Raw genomic sequence first — 27472 nt, 5'->3', positions numbered from 1 at the left:
GACAGACCCACTGGTAATCTGTAGAATCCTTCCCTCTCCAGAATCACCATATTCCATCTCAAGACACAGCATCAGCAGACCAGGGAAAATACATTTTTTATTTCTTATCTGAACTCTAAAGATAAAGTGTTACAAAACTGTAAAAGGAAAAAAGTGAATGACCATGTACATCACTGGAAAAGGACAGCATGCTTTATGAAGAAAAAAAAGCATCTTTGCCATAAACGACTGATGTAGAATAGACTCAGCACCAATAACTCTATTCAGAAGACAGACCGCTTATTGGTTTTACCACTTCAGTGAAAATATCAACATATAAAAATTCAAGCCCTTCTATATTTATTATAGTAGTTCTTGACACAGCGCACAGACACCTTTACAACTGTATACAGAAATAGCGAAACGGTCTCTGTCCTGAAAATCTCAGGATTTAAAGCAGGAAGGACAGATAAGGACAACAGGGGCTTTCCCAAAGCTGATATGAGAGGCAAACAATGGTTTCAGTGACTTCAACTAGATCTCAAAACCTCATTTACAGAAACTGAAGTGTTTCAATGAATTAAGTTGCTCCATACTCCCTTTTGCAGACATGACCTAAACTTGATAATGAAAATTCATTGTGGGTCTCCTCCTTTCAAAGATACTTCTCAAAGCAAATATTCCACTCCTGCACAAGTAAATCCATTAGGGATGCAGGTAAAATAACTGACTAAATCCAACTGCCTTCTGTTGGACACTTATTTCTTTTTCTGGTAACTTTTTTTTTTGATCTTCTATGAATCAAGTAGAAAGCAATCCAACCTTTATTGGCTTTCCTGTTGCTCTTATTTTTGAAAAGCATAGCAGAGAACTGTCTAGATGACCTAATCCCTCCTAACATCGCACAACAATGCCAGAGGAGAAGCGGAGTATTTTCCTCTATAGCACCCTTAATCAGAACAGAGCTAAAGAGAAAATGAAAAAACTACAAGGACCAAATAAACAGTTTTTCTGGAGTACTAAATCAAATAACTTTATAGTCACATTAATGAAGCATGTCATTTCTAATCAAAACATTTCTGTTCTTTGGTTACCAGAACATGAGATTCACCCAAACGTTCAGCTGATGTGTATGTAAAAGTCAGTCACAACACGTGTTACTCTTCACAATCTGACTGGACACGTGGGAGCTATTGCTCAAGTCATCAAAAAAAAAAATCTTTTGGATAAAACCACATCTGCTTTTCTTAATATAGTGGTCATTCACTACACAGTTTTATTCACAACACATTCAGTCTATTACTATCATTGTATTATGGACAAATAAAAATGCAGCAAAAGTCGTACTAGTCAGAAACATCCTCAAGCATCCCCAAAACTATGATTCTTATAACAATTAGCTTATCTAAAAGGAAAAACTTTTTTTTCTCCCTCCCCAAAGATGGTGGGACAGCGCATTTTAGACAAACCTTGCCAACAGGAACATTCTTAACGTCTTCCACAAACACAACTTCCCTCAGAGACCACTGCTCTTCATTCACTTTCTCCTCCTCTTTTGGGGCAGGAGTAGATCGTCGTCGCTCTGAGTCAAAAAAGTTATTACCAAAAAACAGACTTGAAATATTTAATCAAAGCATCAAAATGCAATGTTCAGTAAACACCAAACCTTTCACCCAAAAAAGATTATCAACTGTCAAATCTAGAAACTAACAAGAGTTTAACAAGAATCTGCCTTTAGAAGTCAGAGCTACCTAACGGTGTACCGGGCCACTTTCCTGTTTTTCTTTGAAATTAGCACTAATAAAGCCTATCTGATAAACAAAGCAATTTTTAAGGACATTTAAGCGAAATAATTAGAATACAAGAAATTGTTTTGGCAGGGCTCAGATATTCATGCTGTAAGTAAAAAGGCTGATGCTGTAAGACCCTGCATTCAGCGCTGCTACAGTGCTTTATATCACCCTTACAAAAAGTCTGCTTGTCCACTACATATGGATTTTTTGGTAAACTTCTAGAGGAGTAGCAAATGAGCCAGAAAATAGCTATTTGGGCTAATAGCAATTGCGATACAGTTAGATTTGCTGCAAAGACATTATCTGAACAGTAACTGTAGTACACTTGGGATCAAATTTAAATACATAACATGGCTAAATTAACACTGACAAGAACTTTTAATCTCTTGAATTGAGTATATATTATAATTAATATTATCAACATATTTAAAGTAAGAAGAGAACTTCTAAGCTAACTGTGAAGTTAACTTCAAACACTAGTTCAAAATCCCAAGCAAAGTTATCGTCAGTGAAAAATTACAGTTGAAAGAACTGCAAAGAGAAGAAATCAGTAGCAAAGGACTCTACTAGTTAAATTAATTAGTACTGCAGATCTGAGCACAAGAGATTCTCAGTCACTGAATGAGGCCATTTGATTCTCTAGGTGAACGCTTTTTAAAACTGAGTATGTGAATAATTAGAAGAAACAGGAGCAGAGAGAAGATTTCTTCAAGTGATGGCGTTGTAATTAATCCTTAAAAATATATGGGTTTAAACGGAGCAAAAAATGCTTAAGAGGTCAGTTACATGAATTCTAATGAAGCCCTTTAGGTTTTTAAGTACAACTTGTACTATAAAACTTCTCTCACTGGTTTTGTATGTTAGTAAAGAATGTCTAATTTTAGACATTTTATGTAATAGATGATGAACTATTGCTTTACGCACTGAAGTTCACCTGCAAGGCAAGCTGTGCAAGAACAGCTTAATCTTAAAAGGAATTTTCCAAAACAAGTTCCACTTCTGGGCTGTAAAGAACACAGTATTACATTGCAATTAAACATAAACAGCTTTATCTTCAGACCTCCTCTCGATCACCTCCTGAAAGATACTTTTGATTCTGAGAACTAAGTGTTATGCTTGCTTAGATACACCTTACATCAGGTAGTCACTGCTTATACCAATACATTTAAATTTAACACTGACAATTCATTGATTATCTAAAGTCTATTACAAAAGCCTTTACATATATTGCAGTTCAGACTGAACGACCGAAAAGGATTCTGAAATTAGTACAGAATTTTTGTAGAACTGCCTTTTCTGAAAACTTCTTATCTACACAAATATTTTATGTTACTATGAGCTACACATTACTTACTATATGGCATTGATGCACTGCTCGCTATCGAAGATGCATCACTACAAGTGGAAGCTGGGGATGGCGGAGGACCCATCTCAGTTTTCACTGGTTCCTGTTTACTTTCAGGTCTAGAAAAAAAGGTGTTACTTACAATGAAGAAAGAAAAAGGTGAAATCTTTCCATGACAATGGACAAAGTGTCAGTGTGTCCCAGCCACATTCCTTTAGTAATATTTTAATGAAATAACTCCATACTTGCAAACAACCATCCTAACTGACAAGGCTATACATCTGATCCCTTAATCAGGGCGTAGCTTTATAACATTAACTGAGCATAGATACAATATTACAGAAAATAAACATCCTTAGATGCACTTCATTTGAAGACAGGAAGACTTATTAGCTTTATACAGTAACCTGAAACTCTAGAACCGCTAAACTTTTTCAAGCTTTTCTTGAAATGGTTTAAATCTGTTTTAAGAAACATTTAAATGGCAATTGTCAATCCAATGATTTTTTTTTCAAACTATGAAGGGGCTGAAATAGGTCTCTCAATACCATGAAGAAGGGCTTGAAAACAGTTCAATAACAAAACCATTTTCAGTTATTCAAATATAAAATTTTGGAAACTTTATGAAACACTGCAAGAAAGTCTTCATTTAATATTCCTTCTGCATTTCACATTTCCGTAATGGTTTCACACAACTGAGATGCCTTTCCTGCAGTGAGTATTTCTGCACATTTAGAAGAGTTTACAAGAAAGTTAGAATCTTATAAAGAAGGAAAAAAGTTCAAACTGATAAAAACCTGACCTTCTTTTCAATTTTTAATCAATCACCAATTCAAGAGGGTATCAAATAAATGTTCTGTGTGTATGCGTGTGTGTTCAACACTTACTTTGCCTCAGTAGTTTTGCTAGCTTTCTCCATGTTTTTCAAGCTCTCGGGTGACCGAAGCTGAAATCGACAGCTGTCATTCATGTTCCAAACAGATTCCATTAACACACCCACTTTAGGAATTCCAGCACTGATTGAAAAAGCAACTGCGCCAGCATGATAGAGGGGGTTATTTCTTAAACACACCTACAGACAGAAATATTTATTTCTATGAGAACAATGGATCATACTGAGGGAAATCATATATGCATGCATTTTCTTGGTGACATATGTAGTAGTCAAAAAATAAGAAAACTTATGGAACTAGATGAAGAACAAAGTCAGCATGATGTACTACGCGCTTTGCTAGAAAAAAAGAGGCTGTTGTGCAATTCACAGCTGAAAGCAACAGCGTTAGCAGTGCAACTGTTTAATATATAGTATTTAGATGCTCAGCCACAAAAGGAACAATTCATCCAATAACAAAGGCTCATCCCAGAGTTGATTAGAATAGATTGGGAACCAAAAGAAACGTGCTCCCTGGGAAGGAGCTGCTTTGTCTCATACTAGTTCTAATACTAAACACAGAAAGAATCCTACACCTCTCTATCAGCTATTAACCTTTTCGGTAAAGGCTTCAAATCAAAGGCCTATCCCACTGCACAAATAAATCTAACCTGGACTCTAATACTGCAGGCACTTAAATGCCAAATCATTTACAAAGCTATGTGCTCTATTAAGAATCGTATTTCTATACTTACTTTCTCTCAAAATACAGAACCAGTAAGTAAGTTAAAACAGAAGTACTTTGTATGAGTATAGCTTGTTCCTCCATGTTTGCAGCTATAATCATACTCGTAAAACAATAACAACACTAACAGGACACATCAATTTACAGTCATATAATTAAAACATTCTATTTTAATTCCATACCATAGATACAACTTTTGTGCATGACAAGACTAGAACCTAATTTGTTTTGTTTTGTTTTTTAAGAGCAGGCTGTAAGCTCATCATATAGCACTGTAAAAATGCCACTTGTGACAGTTGCACTTGCCTGGGTTCCAACAGTTATGTTTGGCATAGAAGAGATACCAGCACTAGACTTTGGCTTTTTATTTTTTGCTCTGGCCTTTTCTAGCATTTTCTTCCTTTGGCTGAAAGGAACGACACCCCTGTGGAAAAACGCATATTATTTAAAAAAAGGCTATGAAAGAAATGCTTTGTTTATAACTTTGAACAGGTTATTCCTTCTGCTTAATGTAGTCATGATAAAACATACAAATCTCTGGGCCACCTTCTCCAAAATCTCAAAGCACTGTAGAAATGACATCTTTTTCTATATTCACCCCCACTTTCCAAATTCATCTCAACTCAAATTTATTAGGAGGAGGAAGAAGAGAGAGAGCACATAAGATATGTCACTGCCAAATGGCTTTCCTTCTAGTCCAAAATGCTGCAAGACCTTTGTCGCAGATGGTACGCTCCAGTCACAGCTTTCAAGTTGCAGGTTGTCCCCTCTGAACTTGAGAATATCTTTCCCACAACTAGTGATAATTTCCAGAATTTGCAGTCATTGGGGAACAGGATAAGCTTTTTTGTTTTGAAATTCTAAAAGCCTCACTTTCTCTCTGGGGATGTGGCTGAAGGAGTCTAGGACTCTTATGACAGACTTAAGCTACAAGAAGGGAAAAAAGGACACTCCTTCTGTAATTGGATCCAGTCAGTTTAGCTGAAAATAACGCCTACGTACACAGTTAAGCATGCTTATTATTTTGATACTTCATGTTTTAGTCAGTTAGAGTTAGAGTTAGATGCTTTTATTGGAAAACCTCCTTCATGTTAAGTAAAACATGAAAAACATCAGTCCTGTGCAACACTGGAAACTGAAATCCTGTCTAGTGTACTACAGACCATTGTAACTAAGGATACCAATAATAAGAGAAGCTTCTGTCTACATCAATCTGATTAACATAAAATTACCACTGCTGACATTTAAACCCTCCCAGAAAGGACATGTTGGTTAATAAATAAATTGCTTTCAAAGATTACATATAAATGCTAGTAAGTCTTTTTATATATTGCACCGATTATTCTAAAAGCGGTAAAGATGGCAGGTTCTAATAGCCAGGTATCTCCAATGTTATGGCTTATTAGTTTCTATACTAAGAGTAATTACTCTAAATGAGGTATGACAGCTGTGACATAACAAAAGGGCCAAGAACCAGAGAGCTCTAATTTTGAGATTTGGGACTAGAATTTAGAATAAAATACGTCTGTGTTTAAGTTTATAAGCCTAGCTACAGTTCTACTTAAATATTTTCCAGGGAGTTATTAGAATTTAATGAGAAAGCTGCTTCATAGAATCAATTTTCAATGCTCTGATTTCCAACTCATCATCAAGTATTTAATTCACCCATGCCTAAAAGCTACTTAAGCTTTGGACATGATATGTAATGCAACAACTCCTGACACACTGACAAAAATAATGCATACTGACAATGCATTAGTAATATTCAATGAATTCACTCAAATTAGAAATTCATATCAGAGCTCTTTTGGGAGTGTTGTTTTTGAGGGTTTGGGGATTTTTTTGTTTGGTTGGTTGCTTTGGTTTTTTTTTTTTAAACACAGGCTTCCTCATTATCAAATTGTTAGTTAAAATATTTTAACTAACCTTTCATATTTTACAATGTATAAAAGTGTTATATTTTAACAACAAGCTCCAGAGGGAGCATCTGATGTTATTTCTCCCTTCTTTAAGATTTGGACCATAAATTAACAGACCAAATTTTCTAACAGAGCCTGACAGAAGAATGTGGACCTCATATGTGGGTAAGTTTGTTCCATATCTATAATCTGAAAAAGGCCTGAAAGGCATAAAGACGTTTATTCTCTGATACTGTTTAGTACTGATATATCTGAATGCTAAAGCATTTATACACATCTCCTAAAAGAATAACCTTATTCTTTTAAAGATGTTATAATTGGATCCAAAAGCTTTAGGCATTAAAGAGGAGAATAAATATACTTTAAAAAGGGAACCTAAGCTCAAGTGCAGAGTTACAGAACTCAGAACAACTGTGGATCAGTAGTTTTGCAATGCTTCTCAGAGCCAAGGACAAGAAGACATCCAGTGGAGCTACACTGTTGTACATAAACCCAGTATTTACTTACCACCAATACAAGTTGTTCTCTAGTTGAGCACACGTATAAAGAGCACAACAATGTAAAGAAACAATCCGTTCTCCCTGAAGCTCCGAGTATGTCTGTGCAGTGTGTTCTAATTTAGAAGCTACGGAGCTTAAAGTTTCATCTACCCATGTAGCAACCTAAGGGAGAAGGGAAAAAAGGAACAGAGGAGGTAGGTGAAAAAAAGAAAAAAGAAAAGTTCCACCTTTGTTGCACCTTTAATGTAATATTTACTGGTTTTGAAAGGAAAAAAAAAAAAAACACACAACAAAACAAAAAACAAACAATGATTCCCTCTGGAATTTTATCCCCTACCGCCTTTTCTTTCCCCAGAAAAGAGCTTTTCAGGATTTTTTTTTGTCTATTTCCAGTCCCCAGCAAAACCAAAAAAGGTAAAAAAAAAAAAAATACAGAGCTGTGCCATAAAAATACTTCAACAAGTGCATATACTTTACCAAATCAGTTTCAAGTTAACTCTTAACTGGGCAGAAAAGCATATTTAGATAACTTACTTTGCAGCACTGAAAGTGTCAATACTCTTAGTTTTCTTAGTAAATACATATAGAACATTAACAAGCTTCTTAAACCAGTGTCAGTCTCTACTGCAACAGCAAAAAGTCAAGTATTTTGGATAATCAGGTAAAACAGGTATCTTTTCACTGTTTCAGCTGTAAATCTGCCAGATTTTTTTTTTTTTAACCTTTTTGCATTTTTACAAAACACCAGTTGGGTTTCTGTTTTGTTCTTACATCCATATAGAGGAAAAGAAGTAGAATGAACGAACGAATTAAGTACTTCCTACTACTGATGAAGCTGAAGAATCAACTTCTCTAAATATACTGCAAGAAACTGAAAAAACCAATTTTGTCAAATTCAGCAACCAGCACACAACTCATACCTTGTTATTTTCAGTGGCAACAGTTGCTCTAATACTATTTGCAGAAAGGAGCACTATCTTTTCATTGGTTAATCCCAAGAACATGGCTCGTGGATGATGTAGCGAAGGATTCTTTGGAAACAAAAAAATACTTTAGATATTCAAAGCATATAAATCATTCTGAAGGTAAGCATTTAAAGATGTACAGTACCTGTGCATTTCTGTACGGCTCTGATTCACTCCACTTCCATTGATAGAGTTCTCCTTTACTGCTAACAGCCACGAGCTCAGAGTACAGAGCTCCGATAGAAATAAACTTTGTTCCATCCTACAAATACATAAATACGAGGTCTAAGACAGCAATATTATAAATATATATATAAAAATACATAAATGCAAAAAAATTAATTTGTAACTGTTCAGTTTTTTTTCAGAGTTCCCATGAATGTTGAACTTGAAAATAAAGACATATCCAGCTTGTCTCACGCTCAGCATGCCCTCAGACAAACACACACACAAAAAGCATTATTGCTTCTGAGACAGTGAGGGAAGAAAGCAATAGATATTATTTTCCTGAAGTTTAGCAATAACGTATACATGGCAATTAACTTGGACAGTTTATTAAGAGCTTCCACAACATTTTAAGAACACAACACTGCTCATAGAATTAAAGATGGGAAGATCTCTTGACTTCTGACATTTTTCAAAAAAAGTTTCCCGCTAAAATTCTGTTTTTTTGAAATTAACAGAAAAGCAACATAGTTCCATTATTCCATTCCTAAGCATACTCATGAAGAGTACTACCCAAGAAATCAATTATCAAAGTCACTGCCTCATCAATTAAACAATCCTTATCTTTCACTTCTGAAGGTAAATAACTGCAAACAAGATCAAGTTTATAAAAAAAAGAAAATCTGGGTGTTACATGTCACATTAATGCATCATTATGACCTGATATGCTGGAAAAGCTTCTAATTACGGGTTATTCCCCACCCCGCCCTTTTCTCCTTTTAACATTTTACCAAAACTCGTATGGCATCTTTCTACTTATGGCATCTTTCTGCTACCTAGACAGTACCGCTTTGCTCAATTGCTTCAATCTGTACCTCACCTGCATCTCACAGGCCTATTTTCCCCGCTCTTAGATTTGGTTGTATTTCAATGTTGCAGCAACTACGCAACAGTTACAGCCTCACTTTTTCCAAGTTCCTGTTCCCCCTTGCATTGAAACAAATCTCAAACTACCTGTGAATTTCAGTGATTTCACAAAACATTTACTTCTGTTTACTGAGAAACATTTGTAAGGCCTGTTCATTTGCTGCTCCTCAGCAAGTGCAGCTATAGAACAACCATGTTCTTTCTAAACTTCTTTACTGGTAACAACTAAAAGTTCCCTTCCACTTACTGGAGAATACAGCTTTTAAAAACAAAAAAAACCCTTCAATTAGTATAAAACCAAATGCTGTCTTCTACAGCTACAAATCTGAAAGACAGGTACATGATAACTAGTCTTCTCTGTAGTAATGACCTCCCAGATCAATATCTTTAGCTGCCTCTCTTAGATTTCAATATACCACATTTAAGCAATTCAACCATCTGATGGGAAACTGAACTCTTGTCAGACTATTAAAAAAAGCCCACCATCCAGTACATTTATCTGTCCTTTAAGAGACTTCTCTTTCAGCTACAGAAGTTTACAAGTGGAAACATTTTTAGTTTCATAAATCTGGATTCACACTATTTTTTTTTACTATTTTCATGCCCAAAGGTGCACATTTCAAAAGGTGTGAATGTGTCCTCGAATAACATGGGATTCAGCACATCTCTTACCGACAGCTCAAAATGTTTACCAATATTTTGGGAAAGAAGAGAAAGAAGGCAGCAGGAGAAGACAGACGCAATCACAAGCAATTCTTTTTTATACCCTGATAACAGGATCTAGAATTAGTTAAATCATAAGAGAATTATTTTACTCTGGAGGGCATGTACCAACATAGCACAGAAGTAGCACGAATGCCAATCTGTGTCATGATTAATACTTGCCATCATATAAATATTGCATATTCTGAGAAAGAACTGCCATCAGAACTTACTGTAGTCTAATCAGATGCATCTTTACTTCATCAGCATAAATGAATCTTCAGAAGTTATCTGGCCTAATGCCTCAAAGTATGGAAAGCGATTAATTTTTGCTCCAAGACAGTATCATTATGACTTTTAATCTTGCTAATATGTTTTACAACTTTTAATAAACAGTTTTATACCACAAGCTCAACACTAAAGAGACTTGCCATTGAAAATTCTTCTCTCCCTTCCATCAAAATATTAGCAGTTGTGATCTAAGTGCTACAGGACCAATGCTACATATACTTCCATGAGGCCATTCAAAAGACTAAAGGCACAAAGATATGACATGACAGCTCTGGTTCTGTAACCAGTCTTGTGTGTTCAACTATAAATTCTGACTTCAGACGAGAGAAATTACATAACTTGAAGATGATACAGATCGCTGACAAAATCTTCAAATCTCAATAGCTAAACAGAATATAGCTACTTGAACAAACTAAAGGCTCAGCTTGCACCTAACTACAGCCTAGCAGGAAAAAAATGGCCATACTTGCCATACTACAGAGCGGTTCTGATATGCATGGCACAATGTTAATTCGTGGCAGTGTAGATTAATAGTACTATAGTCCAACAAGATTTGAACTATCAGAAGAATTCACTGATTGACTTCAATTCTTGAGCAGTTGATTTCACTTATTTGGTGGAGAAAACTCAGTACCTATGCAACATGTCTCAACACCATTAGTCTCAGATTGTGGGTGAAATTGATGCCTTTGGGAACATTATCAGTTTTCCAAAAGTTTCGTCCATTCCTTTCAGGTTGGTACTTTACCTCCCATAAACGCAAGTTAACCATCCTCATCATGGACTACTACAGTTCCATCTGAAATGCTAAATGTCAAAATAATGAAAAATGAAGGAAAAATATTTGTAAACAAGATTGGTTATTTTGTAGTGATTCCTCATGTCCTTTAACCTCTCCCCTAGCTCACTGTCTTTTCCATTAACACTTCAAGATCTCCTTTCCAATTTTCAGAATGGAAGAAACATCTGAACTGGCCTCTCAGCTAAATCATCTCCCTCAGGATTCACCTTGAAGAACTTCTGTTGGAAAATACCACCACCAAAACTTCAAAGTGGGGCTATAGCAAGAAAGATGCAGAACAATTTCTTATGAATGTTCAGCTGAAGGACAGGATGAAAAGTTTAACTACTTTTGGATAAAGATAAAAGGCCTTTCCAGTAAGACACCTTCATTTAACTGGAAGCTAGGGTTTATATGAGTGCATATGCAAACAGGTATCTTGGAAGAAGTTCAGTATATTTGAATTGAACAAGCATGCAATTAGATATCACAGCAAGTTAATTCCATAAAAGATGCGCAATAAAAGACTGCAGTAATTGTCCTAGGGCAGGATCTGCTGAGTTTGCAAATAACAAAACACCCCATCCAGTGGAAAAAAAAAAAAAACCAACCTAATTTCGTAACTAAGTTTCAGGGCCAGAGAGAAGAATGGGCTTAACAGGAAAAACATTCCTAAAGTAGTAAAAAAACAGAACAAAACAAAAACCACAAGAGTAATAATGGCCACAATAATGTTACCAAAACACAAGAGTGGAAATAAAAAAGATACGTTAGTATTCCAAATCTAAACTACATTTATTCTTTGATGCTAAAACCCCTGAAATCTCTCTCTACCCAAGCTAGATGACTCTCACATTCTACCATTATGACAAAGCAAGGGGGACAAAAGCTGTCAATTTTCACTGAAAAGAAGTTCAACGTTACTGGTTGAAAAAAATAAAATCACACGTTAGACATAAAAGATCTGGTTGGGAGAACAACTATTAGACAAACATTCTATTCAGGTATCTTAATTTCTCAGTTTGAATGCCTGAATGAAGATGATAGCAGCTAAATGTGAGCTGCTGTAAGCAGAAATAAGCCTCTAAATTCACCTCCCTCTTCAAGCTCTCTATCTATATTTAGCCTGAAAGGAAAAAACAGACACATAGAAAAAGAAAGCGTGACATATCAAAATAGCAACCTCACAGATACTGTGGACAGACAGAAATAGGAACACTAGAAAGACACCCCAAGTCCATAAAATTTGGTCTAATAAACATAGGTTATCACTTGCATTCCTGGGAAGTTTTTTGGTTTGGTTGGTTGGTTTGGGTTTGGTTTGGTTTGTTTTTTAAAGTCATTTCCCCAAGCATCTAGGTAATTCATAAAGAAAATGACTACAGATACCCAGTTAGCAACATATAGCTGGTGTTCCTATTATTCTTATATCTCATGTGGGAATTACTACTTGCCTTGAAAATGGAATTAGGGTTACAAAGAAAACCAGCTAATCAAAGCCAAAGGGTCTCTGAAGGAGCAACCAATACTCATTTAAGTTATTGGTCAACTCGAAACACAACTGCAAATAAATGTCAACTTTCAGTTATTGCTTAAAAGCCTGATCCACACAAACTGAAAGTATCTCTGGGAATAATAATGCTAATCAAAAAAAGTTTTCCTTGATGAAGGATAGTTTAAATTGTTCCATGAGTTTCCTATTGCCTATTAAATGCTTTGAGCACTTAAGTAAAAAAAGAACAAAAAAGAAAAAACCCAAACCTTATGATCTACAGCAGTGCCTTCAAAACACATGGAGAAGAAAATTGAAACAGTAATAACAGAAGCGCAGCTATAAGGGTGTAACTAGTTATTTACTTATGCATAATAAAGAATATGCTTTATTACGTTATCTCACATAAACTGAGATGTGATACTCAACAAGGAAACACAGAGTATTTATTTGGAAAAAATAAACAGGTCTATTGCACGGCATGCAAATAAAATAGTAAAACAATTTCAATACCTTATCTGGCCACCACTGCAAGTCTTCTCCTAAAGAAACAGGACTTTGAACAGGTGTATTCTTCTTGTCCAGGTTTGGTTCCCCTTCCTTACTTGTAGAGCCTCTTTCATTATCAAATGAGGCTCCATCAAGCCACCTTCGTTCACGCAAACGTAAAACGGACTCACGTTCACGCAACAGCTCAGAGTCTCTCTCTAAGGGAAGAAGGAGAACTGGTATGCAATTGGGTCACACCAGTGGGATAAAAGTAAGCCACTCTCTAGTAAAGACCCTTCAGGATGCAACTAACAGCAGTTAAATCTACTCACACAGATTAAAAATAAAGTCCTGACATGCAACATTCAATATATTAACCCTTTCAAGCATATGTACTTTAGAATTACTAAACATAAAAATAAGCTAGAAATAAAGAAGTCTTACAGTTTTGTGCTCTATAAAAGAATGCTAAAGCATTTTCACTCACATCATGAGGCCAAATACATTTAACATTGCAATTTAAAGTTTTATAGTACCATATGCAGAGTTTTGTAGTATTGTGTTATCAATGTAGTAACAACAACAACAAAAAAAATCTAACTCAATATTGTCTGTTAGGTATCTTTATGCAAACCAAAAAAGAGTATTTATTAGAGAGTTTCATAACAACTTTCCCAAAAAAAACGTAATTTGAAAAGGTTAAAGAAAGCAAACATTAAAAAAACCTCTCGTATACATGTTTGATAATCCAACCCCTTTTGTTTAAAGCAATATTCCATAGGACTGGATTTAATAAATTAAAGTGTATCTGTTTTGAGTAGATCAAATGAAAACTTTTCAAGAGTCAGACAAGTTTTAAAAAGGATCCTTGTAGGAAAATGTTCCTTACCAAAATGCTTCCCCTCCAATTGGCCTACAAACTGTCTAAAGCCAGTACTCTGCAGTTCGCTCATGCAGATAAATTTTTTAAATCAGGTAATCAAACTAACTTTCCAAGAGTCAACTATGCATGGAAAATAAGGATTATAAAATTCGTGGTAACGTCTTATATAGAATAACCTTAGGAAAGGAAAAAAAAGGAGGAATTTAGAAGGAGTTATGTCAGATGCTGAATATTCGTACATGCACATAATGCATTTAACCTATTAAGTACTTCACTTATGCTCACAAAAATCAACTGGAATTACATGTATGAGATGACCACATTATTATATCATAGTTTCAACAAATTATGCCGAGTCTTGGGTCTTTTGCTATATTAGACAAATGGGAAAGTTTTTACATAAGCCAAACACGACAGCTTGTCTTACAGATACATTTCATCAAGTACTGTACTTATTTTCTAGCAAACATCACACTGACCCCTGACTAATAATTTTGTAACAGGAACTTATGTGTTCAACAATTAATATACTAAAACATGTTCATGAAAGGCAACAAAACTGTACTAAACAAACAATCACAGCAGAGGTTGGATTAACAGTTTGGAAATACTCTAGGCATTTGCACAACAGCTTCAAAAAGATAGGAAGCTGCTGCATGGTCTGTTATAAATCGTTTAAGTGTAATATGGTTTTTTTTTTAAAAAAAAAAAAAAAGTAAAACGCCTTAACACTGCTCAACAAGGTTGTTTTATCAGCTGCCAATAGTTCTCCTTATCCAACTATAAAAATGCTTCCAAAAAGAAAAATTTAGATTTCTTCTCCCTCCTTAGTATCTAAAGTTCCTCATTCCATAAAGGTAACTTCTGTAATGGAACAATTAAGGAAATACGAAGAACAATGAACAAAGAGCAACCCAAAAGAAAGAGGGAGGGGGAAAAAAAAGATATTAAGAATGCTGCATGTCATCAATTGTTACTCATTTTTGAGCCAAATTAAATATTTGTAATGCAATCTATGTATTAGTAGGTACTTACACTACGGTTTAAAATAAACTTAACATGCAAAAATTTTATAACACCTTGCAACACCAATGATCAACAATTAGATTTAAAATACATCACTATTAAGGTTCTTGCAGAACTTACCTGCTAATATTAGGAATTCATTAATAATTTTGATAATGAGTAACAGTCTATTTGTCTACTCTATATTTGACAACATATCACAGTCTGCTTTCACATTAAATCAGAATCTAAACCACCAGTGTGTACTATCACTAACTTTTTCCACAGCAAACTACTTATTACAAAGAAAAAAGGTGCAAAATTACCTCTGGATGAGCCTAGCCTGGAAAGTGATGAGCGCCGAAAGGATGGATAACCAAAGTAACTAATATCTTCTGAAAACATAGCATCAGCATCAATAATGACACTTGGGTGAGCAGAATGTATGTCAGCATCCAGAAGAGACATAAGATCCTCTATAAGAGGAGACAAGGGTCTTAAGTGAATAATCAGCTACTTAAAACATCAGCTAGAGAGACCATCAACTAAACAAATATCAAAACAAAAAAATCCTATCTATTAATTAAATTTCTGCTCTTCAGATTCACCAGTGCAAACTCATGTGCCTCCTATGCAACCACATTTACAATCAAGCTTAGCGGACTAGTGAACAAAACCAGTTTCCCTACAAGAACTGCTCTGTCACTTACCTAACCACATTTCCCAAACAAGACTTGCCCAAAACACATTTTTCTGTAACCCAGAAATTCAAACTTTAGCCTGTCACTTGAAAGAGCAAAGCACTAGGATATGATAGATACATATACACACATGTGCACACACACTCATGCACGTAATGCAGAACTCCAAAGATGACCTAGAATTAAGGGAGGACAGAATTGATGGTGAAAGCTGGCCTTCAGAAAGCCACGTCTTTGATGTCAAAGACTGTACGTTCCTCCAAGGAACGTTTCTTTCAGAGAATGACGTACTTGTTTAATTCACAGGCTAGTAGCTTGCAGCTCTCAGTACAAAGCTTTAAATGGTAGCTACATTAAGAACAACAACAGTTATCTGGAAAAAGCACCATTTTTTAATACCATGCAGTTAAAAAAAAAAAACAAAAACAAAAAACCAACCAAAACAAAAAAGATTAACTTAAATACTGTGACTGCCCTAGCTTCTATGTTAGAAAACTTGCGTTTCTCTGAAATACTGATCATCGTTAAAGTATAAAATGATTTCCTTCCATTTACAAAACTATAGCTATTATCCACACACAAAAGAGGCTACCGAAAATTCATGTAACTTATTGAAGTCCAGCAATATGGACTGTCAAGACAAGTAAACCTGACTACCATCTTGCTGCTACAGAAAGGACAGTCCTACTTCCCTCCTTCATCCCTGTGGCAGGTGCCTCCTTGGGGCGAGGTGGGATTTCTAAATCTACAACCAGCGCATTCACCTGGCTCGAAACAATACTTCATAGGGTATAGAAGTAAGGTGGGAAGCAGTCTTCAGACTGACTTAACCGGTTGTCAAACAGAGCCCAAAAGGTGGTGCCTCATCACATGCAGCAAAGCTGACCAGACCCCACTGCTGCCAAAGGAGACAATTCTGCCTCTTCCCAAAATTTCAAGCAAATTTGACTGAAAAATCAGGCTCCAAAAATTAGGTTTCAGCTAACCCATGCAGGCACACAAACCTCACCACCATGCAAGGGAATGGCAGGATAGCTCCTTCTGGCAGCAGGACAACCTCATCTGCTTAAACCACTCGTGAAGCTAACACAGAGTCCCTTCAGGAAGCACAGAAGGAGCACCTGTCATTTCAACACATCCAGTTCTCAGCCCCTACCTCATCGTAAGCATAAAACAAAACAGTGGCTAGAAATCAAGGTTTGAAGTTAAATAAAAACATTCTTAACAGTAAGAACTGATTATTATGGGTCCTTTTCTCAGTGTTTGGATGAAGGGCGGAGGGAGGGGATGCAAAGGAGAGGGTATCCAAAAACTGAAAAGGAGCCAGAAGTCCACACTTACACCCAGTATTAATTCACTTAACTGTTCCACTTACTGATATTGAAAGTGTTAGAGACTCTCACATCCCTGCACATCAGAATATTCATCCTTAAATTTTTAAGCTCTCATCTCCAGGAAATGTAACACATACCAACTACAACCAGCTATCCCCAGAAAAACAGCGCTGTAACTAGTGAGCACGGTGGATTTCAAAGCAAGCAAGACCTGCACGAATGCCTTCTGCATTAAATAAGTAATCCACTCAAGTGTAATCTGTGATTCATTTGGGACTTAATGGTTCATGCAGCACGTTTTAGGAAGTCATCTTTGACAGACTGCTTGGAAATCCTAGTAAAAAAAAATCAGATTTGGCAAACAGGCTGTGCCTTACTAAAACACCTCTGATCACTCAGAGTGGCCTTATCCTGCCTGCTACTTTATCTATCTTCCACTGGCTTTCCGCAATGATAAAGCAGCAGTACACCTCACCTTAACAGTGACAACTTGCAAGCTCCAGACTTTAAGAGCTGGAAACACAGCCAAGGCTCTGTCGTACCTCCCAATATTCACACTCTGCTCCTCTCCCCTCCTCCCACACCCACCACAACCATCTCTTCCTAGGTAAGCTCCAACCTCTACAATCTAGCAACTCGTTCTTTTTTTTTTTTTGGTCACTATCCAGCCAAAAATTGCAAAAAAACTTTTATCTCTTTTTAGGAACAGGATTGGCCAGTACAGAAAAGAACTTTCCAGCCTCGTTCAAATTGGACAATATGTTTTTTTAAGGTAAGCTAAGCCAGAAATCCTCTTGACCGAAAATACACGCTAACTTGTGACACACACACACACTTTCCACCATGTTAGGCATCTTGAGTTTAGCTGTGTTTCCCAAAAGGAAAGTAAAAATTCAAGCCATCAGACTTAAGAACCAAAACTTTGTGGTTTTTGGCTAAATGTATTAAGACGAGTGAGGAAATGAAGCCTTTTCTTATCCTCTTATTTCAGCTTCAAATCAGATTTTAATTTTCTTCCAATATTTCTGCAAGAGATCCCCCTTCTTCCATTTTCTATACCAGCAAACAAAGGTGCTAAAACCAGTAGGGACAAGAGCCAAATCCACTCCCCTTCAAACATCACTAGAATTTTTTTAGTGCTGTGAAAACACAGATACTGCGAGGCTACATCCAGTTTAAGAATCCAGGGGAAAAGCATTCTCTATGACTTTATTTTCCTGCTCTTCAGAAAAATCCCATGGGATGGTATCATTCAACTCTTGTGCTGTGTTAGACCAGAATCAGACCGCACCCTTCACATTTAGATGTGATAATTCTGATCAACCTATTTAGGTAAGAAAGTACCTATGATTCACTAGTAAATACCATTGAAAAATTGGAAGGAAAAGGATATCCAGCGCAGAGGAAAGAAGATTAAAAAAACACAAACCAAAAAAACCCCCACCAATAAAAAAAACAAGTTTCAGTAGGCACACAAGCAGCAATTCAAGTACTGAGAAAATTTTTATTTTCAATAGCTCCATGCGTAGCATTATCACTGGATTCATTAACTGAATGCATTGCCTAGATCAATTCCAATCTCAAGCTGAGCTTGCACTAAACCTTTTCTCTTAAGGGGGCAATCGTAAGTTCTCCTCCCTCAGCTGCATATTTTTATGAAATACTCAAGAATTCAATGTCTTCAGTATCTCCTCCTCTTTCAAGTTTGGATTCAATTAGCAAAACTGTGACAGTGAAGGGAGAGAAACATGTATTTTGGTTTCCTAGGAAACCAGACTCAAACAGAACTCCAGAACTCATTTCTTGATAAGATATATTTATTCAAAACATTACCCAACTTGAAGTTCATCTTAATAAAACAAAACAAAACCAAACCACACCAACAAAACCACAGAAAAAACATACACCTAATTGTTTTCCCCAAAGGCAAGCCACTGAACTGATCCTACGCTATGCTCTGGTTCCCATCTCCCCTCACTGCACGCCAATACAGTAAGTACTGCTGCAATACCAGCCCGTCTCTCTTCTCTCCTTTAAAAAAAACCCGGATTTTTAAACAAACTCATCTCAATTCCAAATCCAAAGTAGTCTGAATGTTGCCAAACCTATGTTTCACAAGTCCCACTAGCAAGAACCCACTATATCATGCAGAAGTTACTGAGCAAACATGCACACATCTGAACTATACAAACAACAAAATATTGTAACTTCTACAGAAGATTAACAGAAGAAAAAGCCCAGAAGGCGGCTCTGATACAGCTTGATATGAGCTGGAAAATTAATCTAGAGATTTTCAAGTCTTTTCTATGCTAAATGATCTTGTTCTATGTAGTTTTTACCTTGATTATTTTCCTTAGGTACTTGTTATGTATCAAATGAACCCACATTCCTCTCTGCTAACTATCATAAAACAAAGGAAACAGGACTAGATTAGAGAAGTCAAAATCAAAGTACATGAGGGTCCAAAAATAAATATCTAAGAGACACTTATTGAAGGCAATCTGTACAGAAAAGTAAAGTTCTGCTCTTCACTTAAGGCATTTTGAAGAATTCAGGAAGAACTAAGACATGTTTTTGTTACCTTAAAAAAATTCAGATGCACAACCTTTAGAATACTAACTGGAATTATAATAACTGATATATTAATGAAATTAGATGTATTAAACAAGAATTTATTAATTTCACAGTGGTTGGAAAGTATCTTAGCTTCTTCTATTACTTTTTTTTTATTTTTATTTTTAAAATCAACTGTAAATTACTGTTAGTGTTTTAAAAAAAGCTTCTCTGTCATGGGACACTTCGAGCAGTAACCCCTAAATTTAAGGGTCACAAAGTACCAGACATGCAGAAGGGAGAAAGTAAAAGTTAGCATATGCTTTTCATCAAAATGCGAGAGCCTCAAAAGTCCTGAGGCAAAAGCAGTCTTGTCATTTGCTTTTTTTGTGCTTGGAAGGAACAAAATCAAAAAGCCTAAAAGCATAATTTGACATAATTTAAAAAAAAAGAAAAAAAAAAAGTAGTTCTTTATCTTTCAGAATAATTTATAAAAACCTGACTAAGAATTGAATGCATATAGCATTTATCAGTTATCTACAGTTTTCTTTTATGAACTCTGACGTTACAGCTTCAAAAGAGCATCCAGAAGCGAGATGACAAGTGAAAGCAAGGAAAGTGCAAAGTTTTAGAGCAAAAGACTTAAAAAATAGGTTCTACGTAGTTCTGAAGGACAGATTGTTGGTATTTTTCCAGAGAGCTATAGACAAGTTTCTCTGGCCATCAGGTTTTCCTGAAAACTAGCCTGCATGCTTATGTGACACAAGCGAGGACTGGTAATTTGTACTACTTAATGTAGTACAGTAGTCATGACAGCACTGACTAGTCTTCAGCTAGACTTTTCCTACTGTTTTGATCACATTCAGATACCAAATTAATTCATTTCTGTGCAACAAACTTATTTTTGCCCATAAAACTGAAATAACTTAGGACAGACAGAGAAGGCATAGCATGTTCTACAAATTGCGAATTACGTCTTTGAAGACTGGAGTTAAGACATATCAAGTTTAATTTCAGTTGTCATTTCCATGTCTTTTCCCACAAGAACTGGGGAAGAGTTAGCCCAGTTCCTCTGCAGGGTAAAAGAAAAAAAGGAAAAAAACCCCTAATATTAGGAGGTTGCAATCCCTTACAGGAAAGATAAGTAAAAACAGGGGAGAAGCTTTAAAAATTAAGCTAAGGATAAAATTGTTTTCTGGACAGCTAGTGAGGACAGTGAAACTCTGCATACTACTTTAACCTATCTCAAACACAAAAGACTCACAGACTGTAGCACAAGCACCTTCAAATAAAAGTTACCAGTCATGGGTTGTCAGACGGTCCCTATTAGCTAATCCTTATGATCTCAAGAGGTACTAAGAGAATAGTTAATACTGTAGAAAGATGGTTAGTACGGTTAAAAGGAACTTGTCCTGTAAATGACTACTAACACTGATTTATCTTCTGAAGGACGGTTCTGGAGGAATGCATTCAGCTATGCTTAGAGTAAGAACTCCTGCTTTGAATACTTGGAAAGAGTACTTCCTCCAATGCATTGGTCTAATGTTTTTATGCTGATCACAAAAAACAAGACTCAAATTAGATATTTTTCACCCCTTTCACCAGAGGATTCTTGATTCTACAGCAAAATAAAGAAGAAGCCTGACAGATGCAACCAAAACTAGAAGAGGCAAAATGAAATACAAAGCCTTTGCCGCAGAACAAAAAGAAACCTTTGTCTAATCACATGATTGACAAGATAAAGATGGAAGAAGCCCATGAACCTTCCTGGTGAACCAGATGAGCAGAAAAAAAAAACATTTATTAGAAAAATATCAAAATGTCATTTTGACACACAGAAAGAAAAGCTAATATGTAGTCAGAGTTTAGATGTGTTCTCTTCATGCAGTGCACCTAACATAAACATTAGATTTGGCTGCTATGTTTTCAAATATGTTTACTCAGCAAGAAAAATTACCTAAATTATTTAGCCAATGCAAAAGAAGACTCAAAGTCTTTTATAAAAAGCAATCGTATGGGACAGACAGTATTTCAAAAATAGCTGGACTTCAATTACAGCATTTTACCAGTATAGCCAGAATACTACAGCATTTATGAGGGGAACTTGAGATGAAGAATAAATTCTCAATCTAACTGTAACAACTATAAGCTGTTTTGCCCTCACTTGAGGCATTTTGATTAAAAAAAAGCTGCACAATTTTTGCTCCAAAAACTGCTGTATCTTAAGAATATATGTTAGTAGTAAAAAACATGCAAGTTACTAGAAGGTTTTAGAATTAGCTTTTATGAGCAAGCCACACAGCAGTCTTAGCATCTCGTTGAGCAGCAAAATATCGATGTAAGTAATGCTAATGTTACAAACCCTGGGATCCTTAAAAAAAAAAAAAACCAAACAAACTTTCACGACACCCAAAACCAGGGTCAACGGTTATTCTTCAATGCCTAACCTAATTCCTCAAGTCATCTTAGTGCATCTTTTGTTTTGTGCATCTTTAGGCTTTGCTCCTATAAGCAAGAACTGTCTTCGCTGCACACCTTGCACAGCACGGAGCACACTGTCAGTGTTTAAATACAGAAAAATAAGAACACATTGGCATTTTCTTATAAAAAGTTGCAGGATACAAACCTCCAGGAAGGTATGATTCACTTGCTGTGTCATCCCCATCATCTCCATCTTCATCATCACGACTCAACAAATTATTTACAGCAAGGTTTACATCAAGATTTGTTCGCTGGAGTTCCCGAATAATAATACTTCTGGACTTTCCTTGTAAAACAACTTGTGCCTGTAAGAGCAGAGTATAATTGCTTACTGGTCATTCTCAGCTCACCAAACACCATTCATAAGAAAAGAATGCTTAATTCTAAAAGAAGTCTAATAAAAATCAAAAGACAATCACAGTACATACAGACAAAGACTCACATAGATTTTTCACAGTATTTTGTACTAGCTAGTCAACCTTCTCTCAGTTTAAGCTAGGCCACTGAATTCCAATTTTGGTGCTGAATTTCCTAATGGAATCTTAGAATCTACTTCTTGAAATGCTTAATGCCATAGTTAAAGGATAAGCAAAATTCGTTTTTGAGAATGTTCTGTATGTTTCTATAAAAGTGTTTAAACTTACTATGTCAATCATTTGATTGACAGTTTGCAATGTTGACTGAGTTTTGCAATTAACTGTTGTTCCAAAACTACACCTCAATCCCTGTCTTTTTGACATTGGTTTCTTTCTCCACTGCCCTTCAATATGTAACCACCTTATTTCCTCTGTTTTTCTCAACATTCTGTTTCTAAACGCTTATATTCAGCAGTTTCTGCAACATTTAGATTTTTATTAGCAAAAGTGCAAATGCAGAAAAAAACTTTCCAAATTTTAAACAGCTGCAATGAATTTACAAAAACCAGAAGCATTCTGGTCTATTCCACTAATCCTACGATTCAGAGCATTTTGCTTCTCCAGACAGACTACCCTCTACTGAATGCCAGAGAAGATGACAGAGTTCTGGAAGATCACAAACTGTGTGAAGAAGGTAAGAAACCAGTACTGAATGTTTTCATAACACATTAAAAATGAGGCACCAAATAAAATGGTCTGTTGACAAGCAAAAACAGAAAGGGACTTTTTAACAACACACAAAGGTAAACTTTTAATCATAACATTTTATGCCAGAAGTTTACAGATTTTTGAGACACAGTAGAATCTATGTTATATAGTCCAGCTGTGAAGATCTTTCCCATTGGTCTCCTTTAGAGTTATCCCCAAAATGTTTTAGACACCTTCTGTTTTAAAGGTAGACAAAGTATGCTATTTAAAAAAAAAAAAAGGCAAAAGATCACAGCAAGGGAAGCAAAGTTACAACTTAACCAACAAACCACATATTAGATTATAGAATGGAACTGTCTGGACCAAAGAATATTAGTCTGTTCTTCTATTTCATGTAAGGTATCAAGGATGTCAGCAAACACCCTCAAAAAAACCCCACCACTCCACAACTGAAAGAGACCGCTGGGAGTGATCTCACCAAACCACCTCCTGAATGCAGGGCTAACTTCCGAGTAACCAACACTTCTGGTACTTGCCTCTGCGAAGGCAGAAGGTCCCAGCTTTTACTGGGTTTTGAATGGAAAAAGAGAAAGGAACTAGAAGCCAGTCTGTCACCGGTGGGTCTGTAGATACCTTGCCTGCTAGCTCCTATCTTGTGCCAGTCATGCCATAGGCCATTCAAAGCATGCAAGCAGATGATCTTTGGCCTAGCAACTAACACCTGTATTCCAAATGTAGACCAGCAACTTGTTTTGAACTAAGAATTAAAATGCATTAACTATTCCCATATTTTGAATGTATTATTTTCTTCAAACATAGAGAAAAACGTTGTTTTAACAAACTCCACTTAATCACACAATGCAAAGTCCATCAGCTTATTCAGGCTTTAGTGCATTAAGAGGCAAAAGCAGAGCAATTTATACCCAACATTCATCAGTTACATTTATAAAAAATTAAGTAGAGGTGTCCATGAAGAAAAATTATTAGTACTTTGAAGAGATTAGGTATGTTTAATGTCTTTCATTTAAATCTAAAATGGATCACTCCTTTTATCAAACAAGAAAAAAAAAGTAAACCAGCCCCCATTCCTTATACTCCTTCAAGAAACTTAACTTTATTAGCTACGTGCTTGATACAATTCTCAAATATTTGATTTTCTCAGTATATCTTCCATCTGCATGATATTCCTCATCTAGATCAAACACATACCTTGCCTTAGTGCAAATTTGGGAAATGAAAATTCTAGAATCCAAAAAAGTGTATCACTCACACTTCATATTTAAGAATAAAAGCAATTCAGCTAGAGAAAGTCAATCTTTTCAATTATATGCCGTTACTCCTTGGAGAAAATGCACTACTATTACAACACATTCCTGTTCACATGCTATGAGAAGCTGTCCAGGTTTTTGGCAACAAGCAGTTTCTAGCTCACGTACCTGTGAAATGAGTTCCTCTGGAATGACTGATGCTGGAATCACTGGTTGTGGTTGACTCCCCAGCAGTCCAGATCCTCTATCACGTCCTGTGCGTATAACTCTGGTCTGCCTTCGAGAATCTCGAGCTCCAGCAGATGATCTACCAGAAGATCCTCCTCCACTTCCACCAACCCCTGAACTCCAGCGACTTCTAGAAGATTTAGATTACAATTTTTTTTTTTAATATAGCAGCATACTTTGGGGACTACTTCAAGAAGTCAGTCTTTAGTTTTATTATTAATAACTTGTAGACAGTCTCTGAAAAATACTGCAGATTGACTTCATAGACAAACACTATGAAAGTATCTCTCAAAACTAGTAAGAACAAGAACACCAGGCAATTCATAAACTTCTGAATTACACAGAACAAATATAAAAGAAGACTCCAACTGGAAGTTGCACTCTTTCCTTCTCATATAGTTGTGTGGATGTATACATACATAAATACATGCACGCACCAATTCCCAGAGTTTCTAAAAGCAACAGTACCAGCAGCATAACGTTTAATGCTCAGGTGTTAACTTCCTACTATAAAAGCACATATGCACCAGCTTCATGGTCAGTACACTCTGTTTGACAGAAGGTCACCATACTCAGATCGGTCTTCTAAAATTTCTGAGACTTCATTTACATTAAAAAATTGCTTAAGATTACACTGGAAAAAACAAGTAATCTACTGCAAAACAAATCTTACACTAGACAATTCTCTGATCCTCATGGATGGTTTTCAAAAGATAACTCTACTCTGGACCTATTCCTATTGGAGAAATCAATACCAACTGCATACACTGCAAAAACATACCTAAACTGACTGAAAAATTTTTTCATTTTTCTATGAGTCAGTATCAAAACAAGGGAGTAAAAAGGCAGTGATCTGTAGAAAGACAACTCACCATCATTACACTAATCCACTAATCTTAACACCACAGAACTGCGTCAACTGAATCTGTTCTGGATGTAAGACTAGATACTCTGTTTTCATGAACGGCTAAAAGACTCTAGTTTGTTCTTCAAGGTTAACCAAACTTTGTTGTACAAATCTACCTTAAAGGATATTGGATATGGTATTACTGCTATTTAATAATCAGTATCAGCAGAACTTTCCTGCTCTCAACCACCCTAATCCTCAATCTCCTTTCAAGAAAAAGAAAAACATTTAAAATGAGACTAGAAAAAAAAGGTATGTTCTCTGAAATAGTACCTAATAAATTCACATTAAAAGCATACCACATGTAGCTATAAAACTAATTAAGTAAGAATACTTGTCTTACATTTTATGGCTTGAGTTGATTACTAGTATCTTTCTCTCTTTTTGTTGCTGTTTTTCCCCCTCCCCCCTCCTGACAAGACTGTGCAATCACAAAATAACTCAAGTATCTGCCTAAGACGAGGCCCAGTCACAGAGACATCTACATTTTCAGGATTCTAGCCAGCGACCACACAGACAATGACAAAACAAAAAGCAATTCAAGAATGGCTTTAGGAAAAGTCTTGTCTCATGAGTTAGAAAAAGAACTCTTAAAAAAAAAAAACAAACCCAAAAAAAAAAGATACTACTGAAAATGGAAAAAACCCAAAACCAAACCCAAACCAAAGAAGAATGTGACATTTTAAATAAAACGAGTCCATTAATCTGTTTCTAAAGGTGGGAAGGGGGCTGAGGGGAAAGGAAGGGGGCTGAGGGGAAATCAAATTCTTCCTACACATCAATTCTCAATTGAGCAGGGAACATGTGAGTTTAGAGAAAAGGTTACGTATTAGATTTTAATACTTATTACAGATGCACTTTCTAATTTAAGTTACAAACTATCAATGACAGACTTAAGACATCTAACAGTTAAAGCCATTTATTTTTATATAATAATTCAAATATTCCAAGTGTGTCCTAACTTCATCCTGTTATAGAGAAAAAAAAAAGATCATAAGGACACAGTTCTTCCTATTAAAGCTGTCTAAACCTAGAATAAATATTAATATAGAATGGAAATCTTTCTGCTCATTTCTGCTCACCTACTAGTTTTCCACATCTCTCCACTGCCCACTAGCATGCTAGCAATTTTCCAAATCCAGTGATCTAATCTAAGGGCTCCACAGTTTGAATGTTTTTAGACTCAGTTTATTAAGTTAAGTATTCCCTTCATTTAACAGAGCAGTTATAGTGTCTACTGCTACTCTACAAGTTCAGTGACTTTCAACTACCTAGTTCTGAAACATGTAAGGGAAGAAATTAGGAAGTCTTCAGGGTTGGTCTCCTAAGCACATAGATTCAAACAATTTTAACCAGTTACGCTCAGGTAAAAATAACAAGGAAAAAAAAATCTTACATTTTCCACAGTAACGTGACAATACCCATTTGCCTTTAAAGTTTAACATATGGATTTTAGGTTCAGATGCACAAAGGTTTCACAAAAAGTTTTGGGGGGGTAAGGGGGTGGGTTATCTTTCATGCAACTAAGCCCCAGATGAAATTAGCTTATTTGATAACATAAACAACAAATTCACTTTTGTGGAAGAGCTGTAGTTCCTCCCTCTTAACAGATCATTCACATGCAGAAACCACAGTTTGTAAACGCAATTCTCCTTACTACGGTTAGTAACCTTAGGAAGCAGCACTGTTCAACATGTCTTACAAAAGCATATAACGAAGAGTTCACTGTGACTATGTAATGAAGATTAATTTATATTGCTATATAAAGGGACACCATCAATTTTAAAGGTAATGATAAAAAAATTGAATCTGTATAGTACATTCAGTATATAGTACAATTTTAAAGGTTCTGAGCGACAACCTTTTCCAAATGTTCCCTTCCTATTACTATGTATAAGACCCCAACTACCAAAACACCGCTCATTACTTGGGGCAGAGGAGAGGAAGGCACAATAAAACTGAGCACACAAATGTCTGCAAACATAGATAATAAAGATTCTTCCTGCATAAATGCATTCATTTTACTTTATGCTGCTAGCCTACAAGGGTCTGAATTGATAGTGTCCCTCTAAAAAACTGCTTTT

At 35.9% G+C, this 27472-nt stretch overlaps 1 protein-coding gene across 18 annotated transcripts in view; it reads right to left on the bottom strand.

The window, feature by feature from the left end:
- Positions 1–27472, bottom strand: part of UBR5 (ubiquitin protein ligase E3 component n-recognin 5) — an 89611-nt gene that overhangs the window by 40556 nt on the left and 21583 nt on the right. For 15 of the 18 annotated variants that reach the window (XM_075141337.1, XM_075141319.1, XM_075141322.1 and 12 more), the window contains 11 exons: positions 24422–24611; positions 22067–22226; positions 15179–15328; positions 12989–13200; positions 8263–8379; positions 8073–8183; positions 7160–7314; positions 5040–5157; positions 4005–4189; positions 3127–3236; positions 1449–1561 (listed from right to left, as the gene is read on the bottom strand). In XM_075141337.1, coding sequence (XP_074997438.1) covers positions 1449–1561; positions 3127–3236; positions 4005–4189; positions 5040–5157; positions 7160–7314; positions 8073–8183; positions 8263–8379; positions 12989–13200; positions 15179–15328; positions 22067–22226; positions 24422–24611 — 1621 coding nt within the window. The remainder of the gene's footprint in view (positions 1–1448; positions 1562–3126; positions 3237–4004; positions 4190–5039; positions 5158–7159; positions 7315–8072; positions 8184–8262; positions 8380–12988; positions 13201–15178; positions 15329–22066; positions 22227–24421; positions 24612–27472) is intronic. The other 3 variants (XM_075141320.1, XM_075141336.1, XM_075141335.1) reach the window with 2 other exon arrangements.

Source organism: Calonectris borealis, chromosome 2 (genome assembly GCF_964195595.1).
Source record: "Calonectris borealis chromosome 2, bCalBor7.hap1.2, whole genome shotgun sequence".
Lineage (NCBI taxonomy): Eukaryota > Metazoa > Chordata > Aves > Procellariiformes > Procellariidae > Calonectris > Calonectris borealis.
This window is presented reverse-complemented; position numbering and strand designations above follow the sequence as displayed.